The sequence below is a fragment of the Marmota marmota genome, unplaced genomic scaffold (genome assembly GCF_001458135.2).
Source record: "Marmota marmota marmota unplaced genomic scaffold, marMar, whole genome shotgun sequence".
In the NCBI taxonomy this organism is placed as follows: Eukaryota; Metazoa; Chordata; class Mammalia; order Rodentia; family Sciuridae; genus Marmota; species Marmota marmota.
The window spans coordinates 16966560-16991446 of NW_026000005.1; the positions used below are offsets into that span (position 1 = coordinate 16966560).

A 24887-nucleotide genomic window follows, 5' to 3' on the forward strand; every position below is an offset into this window, starting at 1 on the left:
CCAAAAAAAAAAAAAAAACACACTACTGCCATTATAGTTGGAGTGTTTCCAGAGCTCCAAAACACCCATCTCTATTATGGGGAGGCTGTAAATCATATACCATGTAAGACTTCTCCCTCTCAGAGGCTGGCTCCCCAACTTCCACACTCAGTGCTGGAGAAATCAGGCCTCTCACTGCTGAGCACCCTCCACAGGATAACAAGGACTGATGATAATCAGACCTGCCTTCACACATTTTAAGTGGCCACGAAGCACCATCTCTACAAACCTGACTGGTGCCATCAAGAGTTCATGAATCATCCTTTACAGGACACAGGTCATGGCTTTGAAGTCACAACCCCATATTCTGGGCAAGGGTCCAACCAGGGAGCGGCAGAGGGATATGACAGTATTGTCAGTGCACCTACCCTGAGGACATAAAGCACCATTTCCAGAATTGTGAAGGAACTACCAGCTTCCCTACGCTCCCCTCTCACCCCCCACCACCCCTGACTACCCGGCCAGAAATGCTGTCAACACTTAGCAAACACAAGCCATTGCTCTCCCCAGGACACAGGACCTTGGCAATAGTGTTCCAGATGCAGGTGACCAGAGAAACCTCAACTGCTCAATGTTTGCTGTTCTCATCCACAGTTAGCAAAACAGTGGCCTACAGGCTGGATTTGGCCCACAGATATGTTTTCTTTGGCCCTGACACTGTTGGAACCTTTTTTTGGGGAACCAACATTTAACAATTTAGAGATTTCCTGTATTTTCTTTTAAAAACTGAAGTCTAGGCACAGGGCACCTGCATTCCTGCTTGGCACTTGAAGGGAGCCGAGTGACTCGTCACACCCACTGACAAGGCACTTTTGGCATTCTTAGGACCCTGAGATCTGGTTTGTCACCCCTGCCTGCAGCTCTTGTTTTCCCAGAATTATGGATTCAGGTCTAATTTAGAGGATAGCCAAGTCTCTGAGAGGGCAAAACATCTCAGGTCTTCATTCCCATATCAAATTCTTTATTAAAAGAGAAGAAAAGCAAGTAAGAGGAAAAATACACAAAAACCAAGAAGCATCGAAATCTAGGCTGCGGTTTATTTTTCTAATGTTTGAGGAAATTTGACATGATAGAATCAAGCTGAGAAATATTTAGAGAAGAGAGTAGGTTGCTCATGCCAAGTTCTTTGGGTGGAGCCATATTGAGCCCTCATGAATGGATTTTTAAAACATATTCTGTTTTTAAAAGAAATAGTAAAACACCCAACATATACATACAAAGACACACACACACACACCACAAATAAATTACAAGCTTATTATCGTCAATATGTCTCATTCTTTAAAAAGCCACCTCTTTTTTAATATATACATTTTTAGTTGTAGATAGACACAATACCTTTATTTTACTTATTTTTATGTGGTGCTAAGGATCAAACTCAGTGTCTCACACATGCTAGGTAAGCACTCTACCACTGAGCTATAACTCCAGGCCAAAAGCCACCTCCTTATACAATGCCAGTGTCCTTTTTTTCATTTGGATCTTGAGAGTAGCAGGCCAGCATCACCTAAATTAGTTCCTCGAATCAAGAACTGCAGATGTGATGATTTTTCTCCCTTTTGTTTACTAGAAGTTTTTTGTTGAGACAAGCTTAGCTTTTGTCTCAAGACTTATTTCATTATTTTCATATATTATCTCCTTCTATCTTGGAATTAGAGAGGGTAAAGAAATTGCATCAATATACTTGGGTCAAATCCTGTTAGTGCAAGCAATAAACATTTAACTGCTTGACAAAATTATTTTGTTGAATAAAATAGATGGACTAAATCAATTTGGGGACAACTCAACTGTAAAAAGACATTTTTTAAACTATTGAAATAAAATTGAGCATGTGCTGGGTACTAAATGATGTTGAGCAATTACTGTTAATTTTATTTGGTATAATAATAAGCATGAGTGCACGTGCGCTTCTGTAAATGATATTTTTAAAAAAGAAGCAAACATCAGGGGTTGCTATTATATGAGATTCATAAATCTTGGAACTACAGTCTTTTTACAGTTGGAAAAGACTAAATATCACTCAGTCCAGGTGCGGGAAGGAGGTTTCAACTTACATGCCAACCCCAATTTAGTAGTGCTATCCCAAGAAGAAATTTTGATCCTGAAGACTCAAAGGAACAAAGTACCATGAATGATGCAAGACAGGAGAATGGGGCTGTCTCTGCTACTGTTGGTCACCTGTAGAACCTCCAGTCTAGAGGAAGTTCAAGAAGCATACCTGTGGAGTCAACTCATTCCTTCTTTTTTTGGTGGGGGGAGGGTACCGGGAATTGAACTCAGGGGCACTTGACCACTGAGCCACATCCCCAGCCCTATTTTGTATTTTATTTAGAGACAGGGTCTCACTGAGTTGCTTACCACCTCAATTTTCCTGAGGCTGGCTTTGAACTCACTATCCTCCTGCCTCAGCCTCCCAAGCTGCTGGTATTACAGGTGTGTGCCACCGCACCCAGCTCCTTCCTTCTTTACACAGCTATTATTTATCTTTTGACCTGAAATATTATTTTCTGTAGCTTACAACCACATGACATATGACAGGTTTAACTTATCAGCATAAAGTGAACTATTTAGGACACTTCTCCTGGCCTTTCCAAGTCTATTAAAACATCACCAATTTCTATAACTACTCCTCATATGGCAGAGTTCCTTTCCCATCTTGACCACTCACCGTGGACAGGTGCCAATTTTTCTCTGTCCCTGTTAGCATGTGGCATGGTAAGTCAGTCCTCTTAACATTTTTTTTCAGAACATAATCCCAAGAATATTTTATTGAGTTCACATATTGATTTTTCTGGGTCCCTACATCCTGAAACTTTGAAATTCAGAAGCTATTCTCCACCTCAAGTTCAATTTGGTTAGCTGGATGGAGACTTCTAGAAACTTTCTAATTTTCAGCCCATATAGTAGGTCAATTTAAATGGATTTCTCAGAGTGTACAATGGTCATCCCATGTTTCCAGGCTGTGGTACACCAGTAGCCAAAGAATCCACACAAAGAACCAGAGTGCTCCTCCTGATCCTCCTGTCTCCTCAAATCAATCTATAGGCTTTTAATCCTTCAAGAATTCCCATCTCGGGGCTGGGGTTGTAGCTCAGCGGTATAGTACTCGCCTAGCATGTGCGAGACCCTGGGTTCGATCCTCAGCACCACACAAAAATAAGTAAATAAAATAAACGCATTGTGTCCAACTACACATAAAAAATAAATATTAAAAAAAAAAGAATTCCATCTTACAACTTACACCAGAGGGACACTAAGCCAGATGCTTACTCTGTTCCACAATTAGTCCTCGAGGGGAGAAATAAAATGTAGGTCACCACAAGTTGACTCAATAAAGTGGGATTAAGTCATTCACTCAATGTATAACAAAGACTAGGCTGGGCAATTGAGCAAATGAGAATAAATGAGATCATGATCATGTCATCAAGCATATTCATCTCTCAGATGCAAAATATAGAAATAAATAACTGAAGGAGTGGAAAGTGATCAATGAAGTATAAAGAACTGTGGGAGTTGAGAGAAGAGGTAGATTTCTTTGGCTGGGTTGGGGAGGTAGCAGAGAAGTCAGCAGACAGAAATTGAAAATTAGGACACCTTAGCGGAAGGAGCAGTAGGTATGAAAGGGCAGGTGAAATTAGGACACAGAGAAGTAAGAAATACACAAGAGAATAAAATGAATCTCAAAGGGTTGAGTAATTTGGTTTCGTTGAAGCATAGGTTCATGAATACCATTAGTGAGAAAGAAAGTGGAGGAAAACACAGAGGGCCAATTGAATGAAACTGGTTTCTATTACCAGGATCAGCTAATCAAAGAGTGAATTACACCAAAGAACACATGCCCATCAAAACACACGGAGAGGTGGGAGGGAAAAAAAGAAAGGTGAAAAATTCAGACTCTGGGATAGAAATGAACAGCGAGGAGCTGGGGTACACTCAATGGTGAAGCACATACTTAACATGCATGTGGCCCTGGGTTCCATTTCCAGCACCAGAAAGAAAGAAGAGAATAGCAAGTGGGGAGTAAAGGAAGAAAAGCGAAAGGTGAGAAGCAAACACTGTCTTCCTAGGAACAGGAGGCTCTTCCACCATATATTTCCCTTCCTTGACATTCAGGTGTATCAGTTCTCAGCCTCTCCTCCTCTCTCCTGGAATGCACTCCAGGCTTACAGATCAGATCTTCAGGCGTCTCCCATCTCTCTAGGTCCTCTGCCAGCAATCACTTCCCTTGCGTGACCCACTCCACCCCAACCCCGGGGGAAATGTTCAATCGGACTGATCCCCTAGGAACACTGGCAAAGAAGAGCATTGAGCCTAAGGAAGGCAGGCTTCCTTCAGCCATGCAGCTGCTCATGTATCATTTACTCCTCCTTCTTCCCACCTTTTCCTCCTACCGTACATTTAGCGGCACACAGATATAAAGCAAATTCCTACTGTCCTTCAGGCCACAGTTTACACACACTCTGTCAGATCCTCATGATCAACCTACCCCCTCCCCTGACAAAGTGCCCTGGATTTTCACTGACAAAAATGTACCATAGATGCCGTGTGCAGTGGCGTATGCCTGTAATCGCAATGGCTCAGGAGGCTGAGGCAGGAGGATCGCAAGTTCAAAGCCAGCCTCAGCAAAAGCAAGGTGAGAGTCTGTCTCCAAATAAAATATAAAATAGGGCTGGGGAGGAGGCTCAGTGGTTGAGTGCCACCAAGTTCATTCCCAGTTTTTTTAAAAAAAAAAAAAAAGTGCCATAGAGTGATTTCTCATTTCCTGATTTCTCGGCTGTGCTATAAACTTCATGAGAGAAAGCACTATCAGACTGTTCTGTCTCTAGCACTTAGCATGGTCTCAACTCAGTAATTGTAGAATGGATAAGACAACCCCATAGATAAGTAAGAGGCATCATTTGAATTCCCTAGGATTATGTACGACCAAATATTGGTGGGGCACAGTTACATACTTTCAGCCGTGTAGTCAGGTGTGGCCATATCACAGAGCTCTGGTGAATGGGGTCTGAGCAGAAGTGAAACATGCTACTTCCAAGCTGATCCATAAAGATCTTTCCACACTTCTCCTCAGGGCACTTTTGTCCCTTCTGGCTCACTAAACTGGAGACGATCCCAACAGTGAACTTGGACTGTTACCTGGGCCCCTATGTAGAATAGTGGTCACTCCTCTAATCTGTTCCTAAGAGAACTAAACTTCCCATGTCATACACCCATCAGACATTCAGGAGTCTACATGTTAGAGCAGCTAACCTATCTAACTAATTCAGCAATACAGCTGGGTTACGATTTAAGTTAATCTCTCCTAAACCTTTATCAGCCAGCAACTGTTTGTCACTTGCCCAAGGAGAAATAAAGGCCATTCAGGAGCCAGTACAACCTTTCTTGGTGTGTGACTGAACAAAAGTTCTGTTTGCTCATGATCATCAGGAAAAGGTAGTAACCTTGTCTTGGGCTTGCCTAAGCTTGGCCCACAGCCACCAAACAGGCTGGGCGGACTCCCGTGATATCAGAAGACTGGACAGTGAACTCACTTGCCTGGCCTCCTCTCAAAAGTACAGGTCACACCTCGAAGGCTCTGGATCAGTGCCCAATTGTCTTCTCCAGTAGTCTGTCCCTGGCTCTATCTCTGCTTACCTTGCAAAAATGTCACAAAACATCCTCCCCTCCACCCCACCCCACCCCCTACAAGCTGGGGACTAACCCCTACAAGCCTTTTCAAAAAGTCACACCAACCTGCACTACCATGAAACAATGGCTGTGGCCACAGAACAAGACCTGCCTTCTGAATAAAGCATTCAGCAACCAGATAGAAATGCAGCCTTCAACACCATCTCTCTCTCCCTGGCAAAGCTCTGCTTACACTAAAGAGGCACTTGACCCTTTCTGTCATTTCCACTGAACACTAGAGACTTTAAAGAGAACTCTTCTCCCTGGTGGACTTGAGTATTTCAATAATTGAATTACATTAAGAGAATTAGTAGCATGTACCACACATAATTGCTTGTTCAACCTACCTCTAGGAAACTATTAAAAGAGTAAATTACTAACACTTTTTACCTTTCTTCATCACAGGTTGGCTTGTTTGTTTGAAAACCTTCCAGATCCACTGATTCTCAATCTTTTGGGGATCTCTTAAGAATCTGATAAAATACCTGACCCTTTTCATAGAGAAATACACAAGGTGCACAAAGGCACATACCTATTATATACACTTTCAGGGGGAACACAGGATGCCTGGGCCAGTCATTCCTCCCAGGTTTGTGAACCCTGTAGAGCAGAAACCAGTAAACGTTTTCTGTGGAGCTAGAAAGAATTTTTTTTTTTTTTTTTTTTTTTGCAGGTTATGTATAGTCTGTCACAAAATCTCAGCTCAGCTGCTACCATGCAAAAGCAAGGCACGTGCCAACAGAACCTTATTTATGGACACTGAAATTTGAATTTCATATCATTTTTATGGGTCACAAAATATTACTCTTCTCTTGTCTTTTTTTTTAAACTATTTAAAAAATGGAAACCTCATAGCTGGTGGCCTATATAAATGCATCCAGGTGAAGGAACACAGGTTGCCAAGCCCTGCTACATGGGCTCATCACCTTGGAAGAGAATATTACATGTTTAGTTGTACTGATGTCTCATTGAAGTTTAGTATTTTCTTACATTATGAATGCATACAGCAAGCCACAAGAACGCAAGCCACAAGAGCATCAACACTGTCACTAGTAGAAATTGAGGGCATTGCACAGATGATATTAGGATTAGGGTGTATAACTCAAAATACTGACTATGCTCATCACTTTGGGGGCAAGGCGGAATACTGAAGATTGGGCACTCAACCACTGAACCACATCCCCAGTTCTTTGTTTATATTTTATTTAGAGACAGGGTCTCACTAAGTTGCTTAGCACCTCAATTTCCTGAGGCTGGCTTTGAACTCACTATCCTCCTGCCTCAGTCTCCCAAGTCACTGGTATTACAGGCATGTGCCACCATGTCCAGCTTCACTTTTTATGGTCATTATTGGGATCTGCTGTATCTTGTTTTAAAGTGTTAATAAAGAAGTATATATGTTATATCAGAAATTTAATTTTTAATATTTTGATAACCATATCTCAGTATATTTCCTTCCTGAAATCTGTATTTTATTGGGTGGGCTTATAAAACAGTATTCTAAGAAAGCATCCAGAGTTTTCACCATTTACTAAAGGGCTTCGCAGTACAGAACAGGAGAAGAGCCTTGCCTGCCCAGGTGAAGCAGGCCTAAGCAACAAAACCCCAGCATCTCTTACCAGTGCGTTCACATCTTCAGTTTTGTGTATGAGCATCCGTATCTCCTCTGGATCACCACTGAAGATTGCTTGGACGAGAGGCGGCTGTAAACACAAGGGAACAGGAATTAGAACTACAATTAATACACTGTATTGCATTCAGAGGCAGACGGTGAGAAGAAGATTTGCTCCAAGTTCATTAGACAATTATAATCAGCAGACAAAAATAAATAAGGTTCAGATCTACCCTCACTTGGAAGTCTAGTTGGAGAGATATTTACATAAAGAAATAACTATAATGCAACCTGAAAGCATTCATAGGGCTATGAACTAAAGTAAGTGTAACATGAAAATCACCTGTAGTTGAAATTGTCTTTGATAGGCCCTAAAATTTCCAAATATATGATTTTGTGTTTCTAGTCCCCGTTATGGACTGAATTGTGCCCCCCACACATACACACACACAAATTCATATGTTGAAGCCTTAATCCCCTCAGTGTAACTATATTTGGAGATAAGGCCTTTGGAAGACAATTAATGTGGTCATAAGGGTGGCGCCCTAATCCAACAGGACTGATGTCCTTATGAGAGGAGGAGAAGACACAGAGCTCCCAAGTTCTCTCTTAACCTGCATACACAAGAATGGCCACAGAGGATACTGCAAGAAGGAATAAGGGCCTTGCTATCAACCAACCCTGCTAGCCCTTGATCTTGGACTTTCAGCATCCAGAACTGTAAGAAAATAGATGTGTGTTATTTAAGCCACCCAGTCTGAGAGCTGTTGCCCAAACAGACTAAGAGTCCTATCACTCTTCCACTTCCTAATAGAAAATGTTCCTTAGAAGCCTCAAACAATTCCATTCATAGAGGGTGTTAGTGGCCATGCTTCAGGTCACCTGAACTTTTTTTTTTTTTTTTGACAATTTTGTAAAACCCTTTAAGTCTTTCCCAAATGCTTCCCATAGCTTTAGCCAACAAGTACTGACTAATTTAAAAATGATTTAATCTACCATTTAAGTAGTATAGTGAGGGGTTAGAATGTCAGAGGGGCCATTACTGAGCTCTTATTAAACCCATGCATACTAAAGAAGACCCCAATACATAGTAGAAGGATCCATCAAGTGTGATGGAAACCCAGCTGAAAGAGCAACTAGCTTGGTGGGGTCAGGGGTGGGTAAGGACAAAACCAAATTCAGAAAAGCTTTGTGGAAGGCAACTTCATGAACGAGTTTGCCCACAGGGGAGAAGGGGCATCCAGGAGTGTGAGCAGATATGCAAAGGGGTGGACATAAGAAGAACCTGACATGTCAAAAACAGTCATCAACCTGGTGACTAGAGTGTGGGATGAAAGCAGAAAAGTGGCCGTGGGAGGTGTGGATGATAGGTTTACCCCACACGGTGAAAAATCCTATTCAGAGCCAGCTCTACCACTTCCAACCACATGCTGAGCCCAATTCCCATGGGTAATCTAGGACTGAGCCTGATTATTGCTGCCCAATTTCTCCATGGGTTTGTAATCAGGATCAAATGAGGTAATGTATGGGAAAACCTTCTGTAACCAAACAAAGAATTAATGCTTTTTGTTAAGAGATGTTTAATGATGCCAATATGGAATATTTGACCATTTCTTCTCAAACTTCAAAATCGTTGGCAATCACATACACATATGCCCACATACAAGCATGTACATACATAAACTGCACATTTACCTACAACTTGGAAATATTTTAGTCCCAGTAGACAAGTAGATGATGGCAGTTTCCCAAAATTTGTCTTTCCATTAAGAATCAACCAAGATACTTACTATCTGGAGATTCTGATTTAATATATCTGGGGGATGGAGGGGACTAGATTTTTAATAAGTCACCATCTAATTTTTAGTAACTATTGCCAAACACTGACTTTGGGTAAAATATCATCATCTACCTTGACCTCTCCCCATGCTATCTACTTGGGAGTCTGAGTCCTCATTATCCCCATAAACTTTCTTTTCTCTTTTTTAACCCTCCTGCTGCCTTTCTTACAGGTTTTGATGGTGTTTGTTGATAGTTTGGGGGACCAATATAAGCATTAACAGTAGCTATAGTAAGATTCCTTAAGGAAACACTACATGAAACATGTCACACTGCAGGCGAATATTTCAACATGCCAGATGTTTGTCCACAGGTTTCCCCTGTGTCATGAAAGCTACCAGAAAATGGACAGATGTATCCCTCCCACCCCCAAATGCTCTGTCAGGTCTACTATGTTTCCAAGGTATAGATATATTTTCTCCAATTGCCAACAACTAAGTAGCAAGAAAGATGATCTTGAAAAGAATACTGGTTTTCTTCTGGTTCAGTTTAGCTGGTTGCTCTGTCCCAAAATAAGGAGGTCCTTCCACATTCTTGCTGACTACCTGCTGACCCAGCCTCCAGCTGAATCTCAATTATCTATTTCATAATTCTCTGCCATGCTCACAGTTAAATGCTCATATGTGAATTTCTGCGTTTTTGAACCTTAAAGAGAAAAATTTTAAAAACCAAACACCAACAACTATAGATGACACAGAAAAGCCAGGTGTGACAGGATTTCGGCGTTAAATCAACAGTGCTCACTTTACCCTTGAGAAAATAAGATTCTAAGGTGCAAACCTACCCCAGTCATTAAGCACCAGTCAGTCACTTTAAAGGAACACAGCAAAGTAAGCAAAGCCTATCCCTCAGGAGTGTAAGGAATGCAGACAGATATTCTGTTGCATTCACTAGGTCTTCATGCCTCTCAAGAAAGGCAAGCCTTCCAAGCTATGCCTGGAATGTCCCCAAGGAGAGGCACTCTGACACAGCTGCCAGAGAAGGTCACCAGAACAGTCCTTAAGAAGGGAGAGGTCTGTGGTGGAGCTTCCCAAATATCCCTGGGCACTGCTAAAAGCGGCTTTGTATCATATTGTCAGTGCGCAAAATTCCCAGCATCCATTGGGAAGAGGCTGAGCTGTGGTAGTAACTTCTCCAGCGCTGCAGGCTTATATATGCACTCAGATCCCGACAGCTGCACATGTGTACACTGTACACATACAGAGCTAGGCTTAGGCATATATGCAGAGAGATATGCTGATTTCCATTCAAACACTGCCTGCTCTCCAGGGCTCAAAGCCTTCTAGATGGACATCTATAGTCCAGCTGTGCTATGTGACCATAGCAACATCTGCCTTTGCAAATGTGAATACAAGCATCACACAACAGGATTCCAAACCAGAACTCCAAAATTCACACTTTGCTTAAATGAAAGCTGTATGTTTGCATGGATGTAATTCTTGAACTAAATTACTCTGACTCATGAGCAAACAGAAGTTTTTTAATTTTATGAGCTTTTCTCTTGATTTTCCCCCCTATACACCACAAATAAAACAGGCCCAGAGAGCATTTTGATGTTCTTTTTTGATGAAATTTTAATTCAATTCTGCTGTTTCATTTTTCCCCAGATAAACACTAAATCTTAGAATAAATATTTGAAACATAATGCATCTAAATAGTGTCTCTTTAAATAATTTTAAGAAAGGGGGAATATTCTAATTACAATATTTTTATTCATAAGTTATTGAGGGCATATACTGTGCTGCCCTTCGATCTGATATCCATTATAGCTTTTATGTTGACCTTGATGAGGCTTAAAAGTAAAGCTTTATCTGCACAAGAGCAGGGTGCTAATCCTTGGTATATAAAGATATAATAGCCCCTCCCTGAAACTCATCCACAGTTTCACTTTCGATGGGTTTCAGTTAATGGTACTCAACCACAGTCCAAAAATATTAAGTGAAGATTCTGGAAGTAAGTAATCTCATAACTTTTAAATTGTGTGCCATTGTGCATAACATCATGAAATCTTATGCCTGCCCCACCTGGGATATGAATCAACCTTTCATCCAGTGTAGCCATTATGTATATACTACCTGCCCATAAATCATTTAGTGGCTGTCTCGATTTATCAAAGTGACTGTCAGAGAATCACAGTGCTCATGTTTAAGTATTTCTTACTTATTAATGGCCTCAGAGCATAATAGTGACTCGGGCAATTTCATTAAGGTATATTATTGTAATTATTTTATTATTTTTTGTTAATCTCTTACTGTGCCTAATCTATAAATTAAACTTCACCATAAGTATGGATGTATCGGAAAAACTTTATATGGACAGAATTACTATCTGTGGTGTCAGACACCCCATGGGAGTCTTAGAATGTATCCTTCAACAAGTAGAGCTGTATTTTTTTTAACAGTTTCCCACATTTCAGTTCTAGCATCTACATATGAGGATACAGAATAGAGTACAAAGTTCAATAAACACTAAATCATAACAAGGATCACCTGAAAAACAAATATTTTATTTTTTATTCTCATTCTTCAAAAATAAACTTGGAAAATATTTGCTTTCCAAAAATAAGACATTAAATCAAATGTGGCAAGGGAAAAAAAGGAAAATGTGAAGAGAGTCGGCAATTATTTTAGCTTCGATTACCAGAATTTTTTAGAAGACTTAGCAGCTATTAGCTTGGGATAATTACCATATGCTGCGAATACTGATATGGTCTCTTGAGTAAATTCAGAAGGCAGAAGGATACTTCCTGAACCTAGTTTCCAATGGCACAAGTGATATTTATTGGGATGGGACTAGTCCTTGTCTTTCCATATCACCAATAACCAGCACCCTCCCATCTCCCCCAGGAGTGTGGACAGTGACTTCTAGAGGTGACTGCCCACCAGGCTAATGACACCTGACCTTCCAAGGATAGAAGTGAAGAACAGAGAGGTCCTGGAATTTGACAGCCACTATACGTTTTGTAGCTAACCTCGCTAACACCAGGAAGTGAAATCTTATCATCAGAACACCACTGTCTCTACCTGAATCCCTTTTATCTCATTCACTGCAATATTTTTTATTCTCATTCTTCAAAAATAAACTTGGAAAATATTTACTTTCCAAAAATAAGACATTAAATCAAACGTGTTCTAGTGAAACATTTAACTCTCAAACTTTGAAGTAGAGTTACAATTCCACTAGGGGGAGCAAGATGGTCATTTGTTACCTGGAGTTAAATGTTCAGGTTGTGTGATTAAGGCAAGTGAGGTAGTTGAAGGATCCACTTAATTTAAAGGATAAAAGAACTCAAGCTTCCAAGAAAGTAATAAGAAACATACATACACACCATGTGTATACAAAGAACAAATGAACAATAAAACAACCCAACTTTCCTATTGATCCCTGAGTGTCCAGGGCTTTAGGAAATAAGAACAAAATTATCTACACCCCCACCCCGGACTAAATTATCACTTCATCATTGCAAAACATTGAATAGCAAAACACAGTTCAATTGCTCCCTCAATTCCACTGAAAATATATTACTAGTGGCATCAGACACGTCATTCGTTTAAGACTAAAACCCACTGTGTTTTACAGAGTGAGCTCCACTGGTTTAGATTATCCACTGCACCCTGCCATGAGGCTGTCTTTCCAACCCCTATCCCTACAAGGATTTCATAATACACCACCAATCCTATTTTTGCTAAAATCGCTGTACAATACACTACAATTTCTCTGTTAGAGCTGCATGTTCTTTACTAGTAATTAGTCTTTGAAAGATAAGCAATGCATGAGCATCAAGAACTACAGACTACGGTAATAAGTCCAAGAAGCATTCAGGAGATGCTCCGTCGTTGCATTACAAATTCCTGCTTGTCTTTTTCTGATTAGGTAATTAAAAATTCCAAATCTGAAAGAAGACACCCTGCATTCTAATCAGGACTGGATGCTGGGAATCGATCAACAGCCAAAAGGTTTTAAAAAATGATATTCTAAACATCTGCCCATATTTGAGCATTCTAAGATGGGAGCAATGTGGGAACATGCTATTAGTAGCTAATAGCTGATGCAGCACCATGTGGCCATATGAAGCCATCAGCTTACATGAACAAGCTGAAACATTTCATTAGGTAACAACTGGTTTTTGCATGAGGCAGCGCTTGCATTTTTCCAAAAGGGTAATAAAAATTTGTTCGAGTCACTAGATTTAATGGACAAAACTTGCTAACTCTATTCATGTGGGTCCTGCTGTGTGATCTGCTATAACTGCCATTAGGTACTTCCTAAGTATAGATTACTTTTTACTTGGGAAGAAGTTCACTCCATCACAGAAAGATAATGATGATCATAAAGTCAAAATCTGTTTAAGTGTCATCAGAACTATATAAAATACACTAAGCCCTCATAAACTTTTTTTTAATTAAAGAGTGAGGCAGGACTGTATGTTTGAAAATGTCTCTTATAGACAATGCTGCAGAGTAAATGTTTCTAATATTTCTAATTATTAATAAAAACAGAAAAAGCATAAATTCCAAGTGATAATATATATCCTCTAAGTAGCTACTTGTTAACTCTAAAACACGATGAAAAATGAAATGCATTTCATCAAAAAATGGAGAAAATTAATTTTTTTACCTAACATTTTCCAAAATGAGAATTACACACAGGCACTGAAAATGAAATGGCTATTTAAGGGCCAATTTCCCAGTTTGTGGAACATTCATATCCTTTGTTGCTCAGTCCTTATCTGAGATGTTATTCTCTGGCTATTTCTCTGCTCTATAATGCTGCTCATTAGCATCTTCACCTGGGGACAGCTAACATGAGATAAAATGAAGCCCAGGTACGTCAACTTTGCTACTAGTCACTCACAGGAAGTTAGGAAAAAGGAAACCAAGAAACAATAGTATCGGTTAAATTCAAATCTAGAGGTACTATTGATTTTCCTGACCTGTGCTCTCACTTTTTACCCAAGAACAGAGATCAGTGTTATGATTTCTAACTGACCTGGGATTCAATCCTAGCCATAGTTGCCTATCTACAAAACAAAGTTAAGATAGCCAGTTTATGTGTTTAAGAAGTTGCACAACATATGCCATGTCCCCATGTACGAGACCAGATGTCTAGAGTGCACTCAGTGGAAACAGTGGTTACTGCTGACTTCAAAGTAACGATCTCACAAGCCTTCACAGACAAGTGTTGATGTCCATCCTACAAAGAGAATAAATAAAGGATTTCTTAAAAATTACAAAACAAATAAATCAGATTAGGATTATAATCCAGTCAATACTATCTCTAAGGCAGAGGGGACCATCATACAAGAAGATTTTACAGGAAGGGGAACAAAAATCAAACGGACCCTTGTTTGGTCTTTGTCACACTGGGCAACGTCAAAAGTCACACAGCTTCTCTGTACCCAAATGTCTAAACTGTGAAACCAAATAATAACAACTCACTGTACATCATCTCTCTCTGGCTTATCAAAATGTGCCACACATTCATGCCTAGTTGATGGGACTTGAGACTGTAATTTTACTACTTAAGGTTATAAATGATACAAACCTGTACAGTAAGGTTATAAATGATACAAACCTTTCTTCAGTGATCTCCCGATGCTCACAAAGGAAACAAATTCCTTGTTTGGAGCTTTGAGGGGGTTGAATGATTTGCCTATTAGTGGCAAAGTTGAGACCAAGAACTTGGTTTTCCTAATTTTCCCAGTTCGGTACCTCAGCTCAATGCCATCTTTATAATAATATAATACAACATGATATCAGGAATTCAGCTTCAGTTTCAATATGCTTCCCTAGGGAGAAACACTGAAACCTGATGGCCCACAAGCATAAAAGTTACCATACATAGGACATACAGTCTCTCTCCACACTAAACAGTAGCTATATTTTTATTTTTCTCTATATGGTTACTCCCAAGAAAATAGCTAATTTTTTAGACAGTCTTACCCAAAGTCAGGAAACAAAGGGCTATGATCTTTCAAAGGGGGAGGGGGTGTCTCGGGTTGCATTTGCATTATCAGAAAGATGGAGATGGTAGGCATTAAGCTAAACTTTGAAGAATTAGACTGTGGTGTAAATTTTTCACGTTGGGAAATAAATAGAACATGAGGTTAGAAAAGTAAATAGCTGGCTTGGGGGAACACCATGCCAGCAGAAGGCATTTTAACTTAATCTCGTGGACAAACAGGAACTAGGATCTTGAGCAAGAGAAAGGAATGGAGTTTTCTGCAAACATTCAGTCAGGCCATGGGGAGCACTAAGCCTTGGAGGAGGCTGGAGTTTGAGACCCAGTTAGAAGGCAGTGGCCACAATCCAAGGAAGGGCCTTTCTGATCTTCCTTTGTCACAGGCTCCTCAAGTCTACTTACAGGGACAGAGTGGAAACTACGGATACTGTTTTTGGGTCTTTGATGCTGGCTCTCTTCCTAGATGCAAATTTGGCTCACTTTCCTTCACTCTTTATATATAGCCCAAAACTCCTGCCCCGGAGACACTAATGTTTCCAGGTGAAGTCGAGGTTATTTCCTCTAGTTCTGGAACACTTCCATTCCCCACCCACACACACTCACAGAACCTCTGCAGATGGAAGCTCTGTTTAGTCAGAACTGTCACTTGATCACAGAATTTAAATCATCACATTTCAAACATAGGCCATACCCATAAAGAAAAACGCAAAGCAAAACAAGGCAGACGCGCTTTGCCAAGTGCCATGTTTTCATCGGCATCTGCCGCCAACTCCTCACATCCTTTTCTCACTCCATCTCGTTTCAAATGGCTTGAGATCAACTCTAAACTTTAGCTGAGTTAATTAAATAGTGTTGGGGAGTTAACTTTTAAAGAAAGCCAATTTAAGCAAAAGCATGACAGATCTCAGAGGTTAGTTCATACAGAATATTTAAATCAACATAACTTAGGTGGAAAAAAAAGAACAACAATATGTCCTTCTACAACTGTTTCCTGTTTTGAAAAACTGTTAAATAGGGGTTTTTTCCCCCATCTTCATTTTGGTTACATTCTTTGTACAACTGTATCACATAGCACATTAAATTCATGTCATTTCAAATATGAAAGATTATTTAATAATATGAATCAATAAAAAGATGATTTAATAATATGAATCAATAAAAGTATATCTTTGTGGAGAAAAAAATCATATGGCCAGAAGATGATTATCAGGGTTGCAAGTGTATTCAGTATAATTTCTTTGCCTGTTTGGATACAGAAAGTCATTTTCAGTTTTAGGATATAATAAACGACTTTTTATTCTTACTTACTATGTGCATCCCTTGTCCCAAAAAGGACAACAATGCAAAGTGTTCCTTTAAAATATACAGCAGCATGCCTATAATCCCAGTAATTTGGGAGGCTGAGGAAGGAGGATCACAACTTCAAGGCCAGCCTCAGAAGTTTATCAAGGCCCTAAGCAGCTTAGTGAGACCCTGTCTCAAAAAAAAAAAAAAAAGGGTGGGGAGGTGGATCAGTGATTAAGCCTTCCTGGGTTCAATCTCGAGTATCAAAAATAAATAAATTAAAAATATAGCAGAAAATGGCCCATCACTGTAGCAAAATAAGTGGCAACTCCTGCTGTATTTAAGAGGCTTGGTACTACTATATGTGAGATGAATGGGCCAACTTAGTCATTAAGTCATTCATGATTCAGGCAAACTCCAAATTGAATTAGTCTAAAATTTGTTATAGCCTGGATTCTTTCAAAATACTAGCAAGTCACTTTCTACATAACCAAGACTTTGCAAAGTCATGACAATTTCCCTTAACTCCTGCTTCTCTGTGTGTGTGTGTGCGTGCGTGCGTGCATGTATGTCTTTCAATTCCATGTGCATTTTTTGGAAAGGGAGAGAGCAGTTTAACTCACCCATGTCTGCACAGGTAGGGGACTAAGGACATATGCAAACTGAGTCTCCTCCCTCACCTTGACTGTCCTGAGCACTTGCAAGTCTACGGCAGTGAGTTGACCAGGATCTGGATTGGTATCTACCTGAGATGAATGAAGGGTCCCCTGCTGTCCACAAAACCAGGAAAATCAAAAGGAATGCAAATCTCTTAGAGATTGTCCTCTGTGCACTCTTCCAGGAAGCATCTTTCATTTTCCCACCCAAAATCATAGCAAGGTGACAGATGCCAAAGGGAAATGATAAGACAGCAGGAAGAGAGAGGAGCCTAAGAGACTGAAAAACATTTGATAATATAAAATGGAAAATCTTACCCCAAAAGGCCAGTCATATCATATTTCCTTGCAGAGCCACCAACCAAGTTTGTATTTCCTTTATTTTTCTACATGCTGCCAACCCAACAAGAGATGAAAGATTTGTTTTCTAAAAATTATTCTGGCACATTTCAGATGACCACATTCAGCTCAGTTCAACAGAGTCATTACAAATAATAAATTTACTAAGTATAAGAAATTTATCGCTGAGATGTCATAGTCAATCTTTCCCTTGATAGAATGACCAAGATATAACAGGAAGTGTACAAGTAGACACAGTTTGAACATAAAGCAAAATACCACATGAGAAGTACCTGAAAAAGGGAGAGAAATTGTCTCTGGCCTCCTGAACCGTGCAATCTTTGAAATGAAAACTGGAGAGAGTAAACATGCACAGGGAACAGCTTTGTTTGAATGGAGCATGAGAAACAGGAGGCAGGCCAAGAAGTAGACAAGGATCAGATCATAGAAGGCCTTGAATGACAAGCTAATAAACTCGGACTCTCTTCTGTAGGACTGAGGGATATTTTTTGAGCATAGGAGTGACTTGAGAGTTGTGCTTTAGAACCATCACTTTGGAAATGCATTGTATGATGAACTAGAGGGGAAAACTGGTGGCAAAACAAGTAAGGATACTCCAGCAGCAGTCTAAGAAAATGGTTCTGGGGATGGGGTATCCTTTGAACGTGCAAGGGAGCATTCTTAAGGTGACCAACAGGCAGATCTGAAAGGTAAATGAACTATCTCCACCTTTCCAGTAGCAAGGCCTAGCCCCCTTGGTATGACTGCACACAAGCAGGAAGCAGGTCTCTCTCAAGCAGCCTGCCCCAACCATCAGCAAGGGAGCCCCGGAAGTCCTGCAGCATGGGCTGTCTTTACTGTTCCACTGTGCAAGCTTACTGTGTTCTGTTCAGCTCTGGACCGGAAGTTCCTGGGGCTCTGAAGTCAGTTAGCATCCTGACTCTGTATAACCTGCTACTTCTCTCCCCACCCCACCACAAAAACCAGAGCCCTGGGCTTTCAGTTTCGGTGCCACATTCTCAGTCTAGGTTTGGGTAAGAAGAAAAGTTTATCCTCCTGTCAGAAGAAAGAAAAAACACAACTCCGTGTCCTGAGCTGGAGGAACAGCACAAAACCAGGGTACCTAACCCAAGTATAATGTTATCTCTTTTTCATACTCTTTGATTCACCAACTAAAATTTAGTCAGAGGACAAAACTCATTTTTTTTTCAATCATGCAGTTTCTTTGTTTTTTTTCCATGTAAAAATAATTTTTATTTGTTCTTTTTAGTTATACATGACAGTAGAATGTTTTTTGACATATTAAACATACATGGAGTAGAAGAAGTTTCTCACTGTTGTGATTGTACATGATGTGGAGTTAAACTGGTTGTGTATTCATATATGAGCATAAGAAAGTTATATCTGATTCATTCTACTGTCTTTCCCATTCTCAGCCCCCTCCCTTCCCTCCATTACCCCCTGTCCAATCTCGTGAGCCTCCACTTCTCCCTCCCACCTAGAGTGAGCCAGCATCTTCATATCAGAGAGAACATTCAGCCTTTGGTTTGGGGGACTGGCTAATTTCACTTAGCATGATAGTCTCCACTTCCATCCATTTACCGGCAAATGCCATAATTTCATTCTTCTTTATGGCTAAGTAATATTCAGTTAAAATACGTACCACAATCATGAAGTTTCAAAAATAGGAGGAAACAAGATGGAAAAGAGACTGTAAAATACATCAAAACCCCTATGCATTTTCTCTTTGACTATGTTTGCTAGGTTTTAATCCTAATAGTTTTCCTTAGTAGTTATATGGCAACAGTACAAAGACAGGTAAAAGAAAAACTGAATAACTTTTTCCATCATCAATGTTAACAGGTCAATGTGTATCTTTTGACAGCTTTCCCTATGTTCCTGTTGTATGTAAAAAATAGGTAACAGATATGTGAGATTATCATAATTGTTTCACAAAAATTGGATTTTAGTATTACTATTTCCTTCTCTTGAAATTTTAAGAATAATTTCTCTATTCTTTCAATTAGCAATACTACTAATAATAATATATTGAGGACATCCTCCAGATAGGTCAGTTATGGGATTAGCTCATTTCTTTTTATAATGTGGATACATCATAACATATTCAATTACCCCCCTTTGGATAGGCACTCAGTTTATTTCTAGTTTGTTTCCCCAAAACAAGTCTCTACAAGTACCTTTCCTGGCCACACACTGCACAAAGAAATGCTACCAGAGCTGAAGGCATTTGCTGAGTATCTAAAATATGCTATTTATATGAAATATACAAGAGAAGTGTGTGACATAGTCCCTTCCTCCGAAAGTGCCAGATATAACTGGGGAAATAACCCTACCACACACAGAACAATTACACTATGTTAGTTAGGACTGACTTGAGCTCCTGCTGCAAATGGATATCAAGTCTTCCTTCTGCCCAATGATGGACTGCAGAGAGAGGTCCCCTTAGCCCAAAATTCCAGGAGCCTTCTCTGCCTTAGAGAAGGGGGGACAAGAAGAGCTAAGAAGCCAGAGCAGTGTTGGGGGAGAGGCAGGACTCAAATGTGTAGGAATGGCTTAGACCTTTGAAGAAAAATAAAGCTGTATTTTGGGATGACACGTGAGCCAGGGCATTAGATATGTACATGTTCAGAAGAGTGGCAATAAGTGGTCCCTCCTCCAAGTCACTGCAATTCCAAACCATCTTCTCCTAGTCCTCTCAGCCCTACCCAGCCTTTCAAAAACCTGAAAGAATCCCAAGCTTAGCCTCCACAAAGCATTACACTAACCACGACTTAGAATGCACTACTTCCAACCAGCATAAGCTTGAAAGCACCTCCAAATCTCTTCCTTCCTATCTTTCCCATGCCCCACTCACCCTGACCACACATGTGCTTGCACACACACACACACACACACACACACACACTCTACCTTGTTGTGTGCCCTTCAAACAATAGCAGTCATTTAGGCTGTTCCTGTCCATCTGGAAAATAACATGAAAAACATGAGAGAAAGCAATATCAAAGTTTAACTGATCGCAGTTTTACCCCAAACTGAGTTCTTCTGAGAAACAAAACCTTTGTGAAAATACTGACGCTAATAGCCACTATAGTGCTGGTTTTCCACTCCATATTACAATCACATGTCTGTGACATACCCAAATTCATTTTAAATACAAAATATACTTATTAACATGTTTTAAATTTTGTCATATTTTTTGGTAAATATAATTTGAGGGCTCAGTGTATGTGCCAAGCATATATTATGCCTTGATACTGCACATAAGTATCTCCACGAGAAAGGTCTGCAAATGAAATATGCGTCAGTAAATTAAGGTGCTTTTTATTTCAGAGATGAGGGGGCACTACAGAGAAGTCTATGATTAGCTCTTTCTCACTGCCCCTCCCAGTCTAAGATTAGCTTTCAACATATTTTTCAAACATTAGGAAAACAAGATTCACTCTCGGGATGTTAACTTGAATGCCAAGTTTGAAGATTTCATTTTTACAATCATATTGCAGAAAACAAGGGCTTTTAATAAGAAGAGTGAATTACTGAATTTAAACAAAATTTGATTTGCTGTGTTCTTCCATTATGTGTTAGGGGAAAAACAATAGTGCCTTGACCTCTGTTGCACTAGCCCAGTCACATAGGGCTGAGGTCTGAAACACAATATTGAAAAGGGAGGGTCCTACAGTCCATTGTAACCCCAAAACTGAGATTGGCTCCTCACTTGGTGATTCCACATCCTTCTCCTCACCCATATTCTGACATTGGCTCTAAATGCTATGAACACCACGTTAGTGTCTTTGCATGTTAAATCTAGATTTGGGGATCTGCACTACACCCTGATATCAAAACTCAGAAATTGTTACCTTGTCAGTGCACAAAATGATCATGGTTCTTTTGAGATCATGGTCCCATTGTTCTAAGTAAGGAAGACTTTTGGCTGCCCTTCCTGTGCCAAGGGACAGAACTAGGCTTGGCCAAAGGCAGTAAAACCAAGGTCTCATGAGAGAGAAGCAGCCTGCCGGGATGTGTCAAGGCCTGCTCTCTTTCAGGGCACTCTGAGGACATTTGGCATTATGAGACTACATTTTGCCTCTTGAATCATGACCCATCAAGAATGTCGAAACAAGGCCACCAAGGGAAGTGGAAAGAAATTACCCGAAGAGCCAGGAGACCTGAGTCTGAGCTAACCTTGATCACTGGGCATTATAAAACCGAGGGCAAGTCACCCAGGCAACAGGAACTTCTATTTCCTCAACAGAAAAGGTGGGTTCAACTCCCCAAGAAGAGGTAGAAGATTAGATTTTATGAGGGGGAAAAAAATCCACCAATAGAATTAGGTGATGGTAAGTTCATTTTGCCAAAACAGCTGTACCACTGAACATGTCACTCACAGCAGGGAAAAAGGCAGGACCAACCTGCTCATGGCTGGCCTGAGTGGTGGCTCAAAGTGGGTCAGTTGTGTACTGTTCTAAAAAGCCTGACTTAGTGCAGAAGAAATCTGGTTCATAGTTCTGGACTGGAATGCGTATCAGAATCACCCAGGAAAGCAGTTCCCAGCCTAGTGAGCCTAATGTAATAAGTCTGGGATGAACATTTAGCCCAAGCACTTGACAAGGCTTCCCAAGTCCCTCACGTGTACTCCGCACACATGTAGCACTGAAATTGTGCCTTGATAACAACACCTTAGAAATGGTACATTTTTTACCCCAAGTGCCACTTTTGAAAAACTGTCTTACAGAAATAATGAAATAGTCATACATTTTTTGTTTAATATTGTTCATAATAGCATTATTCATGACAGCAGAAAAGGAAAAGCAACCAATGTCAAAACTAGGAAATTATTAAATAAGTTAGAACACATAAACCCAAAAAGACACATTCAATGGTCAATATAAAAAGATAGGACATCATTAGTCAGTATAGAAGGCAAATCAAACCCACAGTGAGCTATCTCTTCACACATACTATATGGCTAAAATAAAAGAAACAAACAACAGAAAAGAAATGTTGGTGACGATGTGAGGAGATTGGAAGATTATTGATTGGGATGAAAAAATGGTGCAGCTGCAGTGGAAATAAGTTTGATGGTTCCTCGGTAAGTTAAATATAACTTAAGACTCAGAAATCCCACTCCTAGGTATATACCTCAAAGAATTGAAAATGGGTGTTTAAACAGAAACTTATACACAAATGTTTATAGCACCTCTATTCACAGTAGCCAAAAGGTGGAAACAACCCAAATGGCATCAACTGATAAATGGACACACAAAGTGCATTACAGCTACACCATGGGGTATGATTCAGCCATGAAAGGAAATCATGTGTATTGATGGATGCTGCAACATGGATGAAACTTGAAAACATTATGCTAAGTAAAAGAAGCCAGACACAAAAGGCTACATGTTATATGATTCCATTTATATGAAATATTCAAAGTAGGCAAATCCTCAGAGACATAAAGCAGATAAGTGGCTGCCCAGGGATGGGAGAAGGAGGGAAGGGAGGTGACTGCTCAGTGAACACAGGATTTCCTTTGAGGATGAGGGAACTTGTAGAACTAGACAGTGGTAGCTGCCCAACACTGTGAATGTACTAAAGACCACCAAAAACACATGTGTTTTTGCCATAATAAAAAAAAATTCAGTATATAAAGAATAATATTTTAGCTATGAAAATTAAGAAAATTTTATGAGCTATGGAAAACATGGGAGAAAAGCATTTATGAAACTTACTTACAGTATGATCCCAGCTTCCTCATATAACAATACACACAGCACAAGCAGACTAGAAGGAAATTTATTAAAATGCAAAACAGGGTTATTAGAAAGTACATTTTCTCAGTTTTATTCTTCTTTAATTTCCCAAAATATTGTTTATGGTTAAATTATTACCAAATATAATTTTTGTAATATAAAGGGAAACAACTTTTTTTAAAAGATAGGACCATGGGACACTTCAGGAAAAGATAACAAGAACAATGAAGCATCTAAACTGGGCCACACTGGGGCTCAGGTGGTGAGGGATAGACAGTGCTCTGGAGGGGTTAGCTGCAGCAATCTGGAGTGTGTGTTAAGCTGAGCTAAGCTGAAATTGTGGATCCAAATCTTTTGAGTTTTCAGGAGCGGCCAGAGCCTCAGACATTTCAGTGAAATGCCCCGACTTTAAAAATGTTGGCAATTCATTCAATATTTTTCAAATACCACAGGCCAAACAAAATACATCTTTAGACCGGATATAGCCCACAGACGCCAGTTGGTAAATTCTAGTTTATAGGAATAGGAATGTTTAGCCTGGAAAAGAAAAACTTTTGAAAAAACAGAGTAGTAACTTCAAATATCAGAAAAATCATTATGGCTATGTGGTGGGAAGGGTGGTGTTGGAATCAATCAATCTAAAGAAGAGAACCCAACCTAAAGCCTGGGTATTATCAGAAAAGCAGAATTGGGTACTGTTATTAGAGCAGCTGTCCAGCTGTAAAGATGTTGTGGCCTATGGTCCCTGAGGTGTTCCAATAAAGTCTACATAACCCAGATACTTGTGTTGGGTCAGAAGCTGGACTAGGTCAAAGGCTTCCAATTATGGCTGAGTATCAGAAACTTAAAAAAAAAAAAAAAAAAAAAAACCCACAGATTCCTGGATTTCATCCCAGAACCACAGGGTGAGGTCCAGGAGTATGTGTTTTTAAAACATATCTGTCAGGCTGCCTGACAGATGGTTTAGAAATACAGCACTTAATCTCAGATGCTGTCACTACAATTTGACTGTTCTGATCCACAGTTGCACCTATCTGGCAGGTAAGGAAGGCAGGAAGAGACCGAGGAGAAACAACGTCCTGGACTTCTTCCTGCCTGGAGCAGGCCCTGTGCTTTCCCCAGGTCACCTCACTGTGTTTTCCACAATTGAGTGAGGTGGAAGTAAAGCCCTCCACCCCATTTCCCTGGCAGAGAAACTAAGACTTGAGGAGTTTGAGGACGACCCAAGGTCACTGCCAATCGAGGCCTATCTGCCACGCCAGTTCACCCACATCCCATTGTGCTCTTCTCACTCATTCAACAAGCACCTCTCCAGTGCCTTGATGGGCCAGGCACTGCATCAGGCAGAGAGGATCAGCAACCACTAAGACAGTCCCCCCACCCAGTAGTCTGGAGAGGAAGCAAAAAGAGTCAACAATGACATCTCAGTGGGAACTAGATGGGGTAGGGGAACTGGATGGGGTGGGGTCTCACAGAAGGGGCACCCAGTCCAAGCTTGTGTCATTAGGGAAAACTTCTAGAAGCAGCCGACATTAAGCTGAGGCCCTAAGGTGACAGGAAAAGAAGGACTTCAGGCTAGGGGTGCAACATCTACACAGACCCAGAGGTCAGAGCGATCCTAGCACATTTAGAGAAATGCAAGCAGTTCAGGGTGGCTGGAGCATAGGATGTCAGGAGAGAAATGGCAAGATCAGAGGCTGGACAGGAAGACAGACCAGAGCCCAG

At 40.3% G+C, this 24887-nt stretch overlaps 1 protein-coding gene across 5 annotated transcripts in view; it reads right to left on the reverse strand.

Moving 5' to 3' along the window:
- The window catches only part of Ankrd44 (ankyrin repeat domain 44), a 329913-nt gene that overhangs the window by 216290 nt on the left and 88736 nt on the right, over window positions 1-24887 (reverse strand). For all 5 annotated transcript variants that reach the window (XR_007349421.1, XM_048808229.1, XM_048808231.1 and 2 more), the window contains exon 2: window positions 7326-7409. Coding sequence is in view for 4 of the 5 variants with exons in the window: in XM_048808229.1 (XP_048664186.1) it covers window positions 7326-7409 (84 nt within the window). In the remaining variant the exon portion in view is untranslated. The remainder of the gene's footprint in view (window positions 1-7325; window positions 7410-24887) is intronic.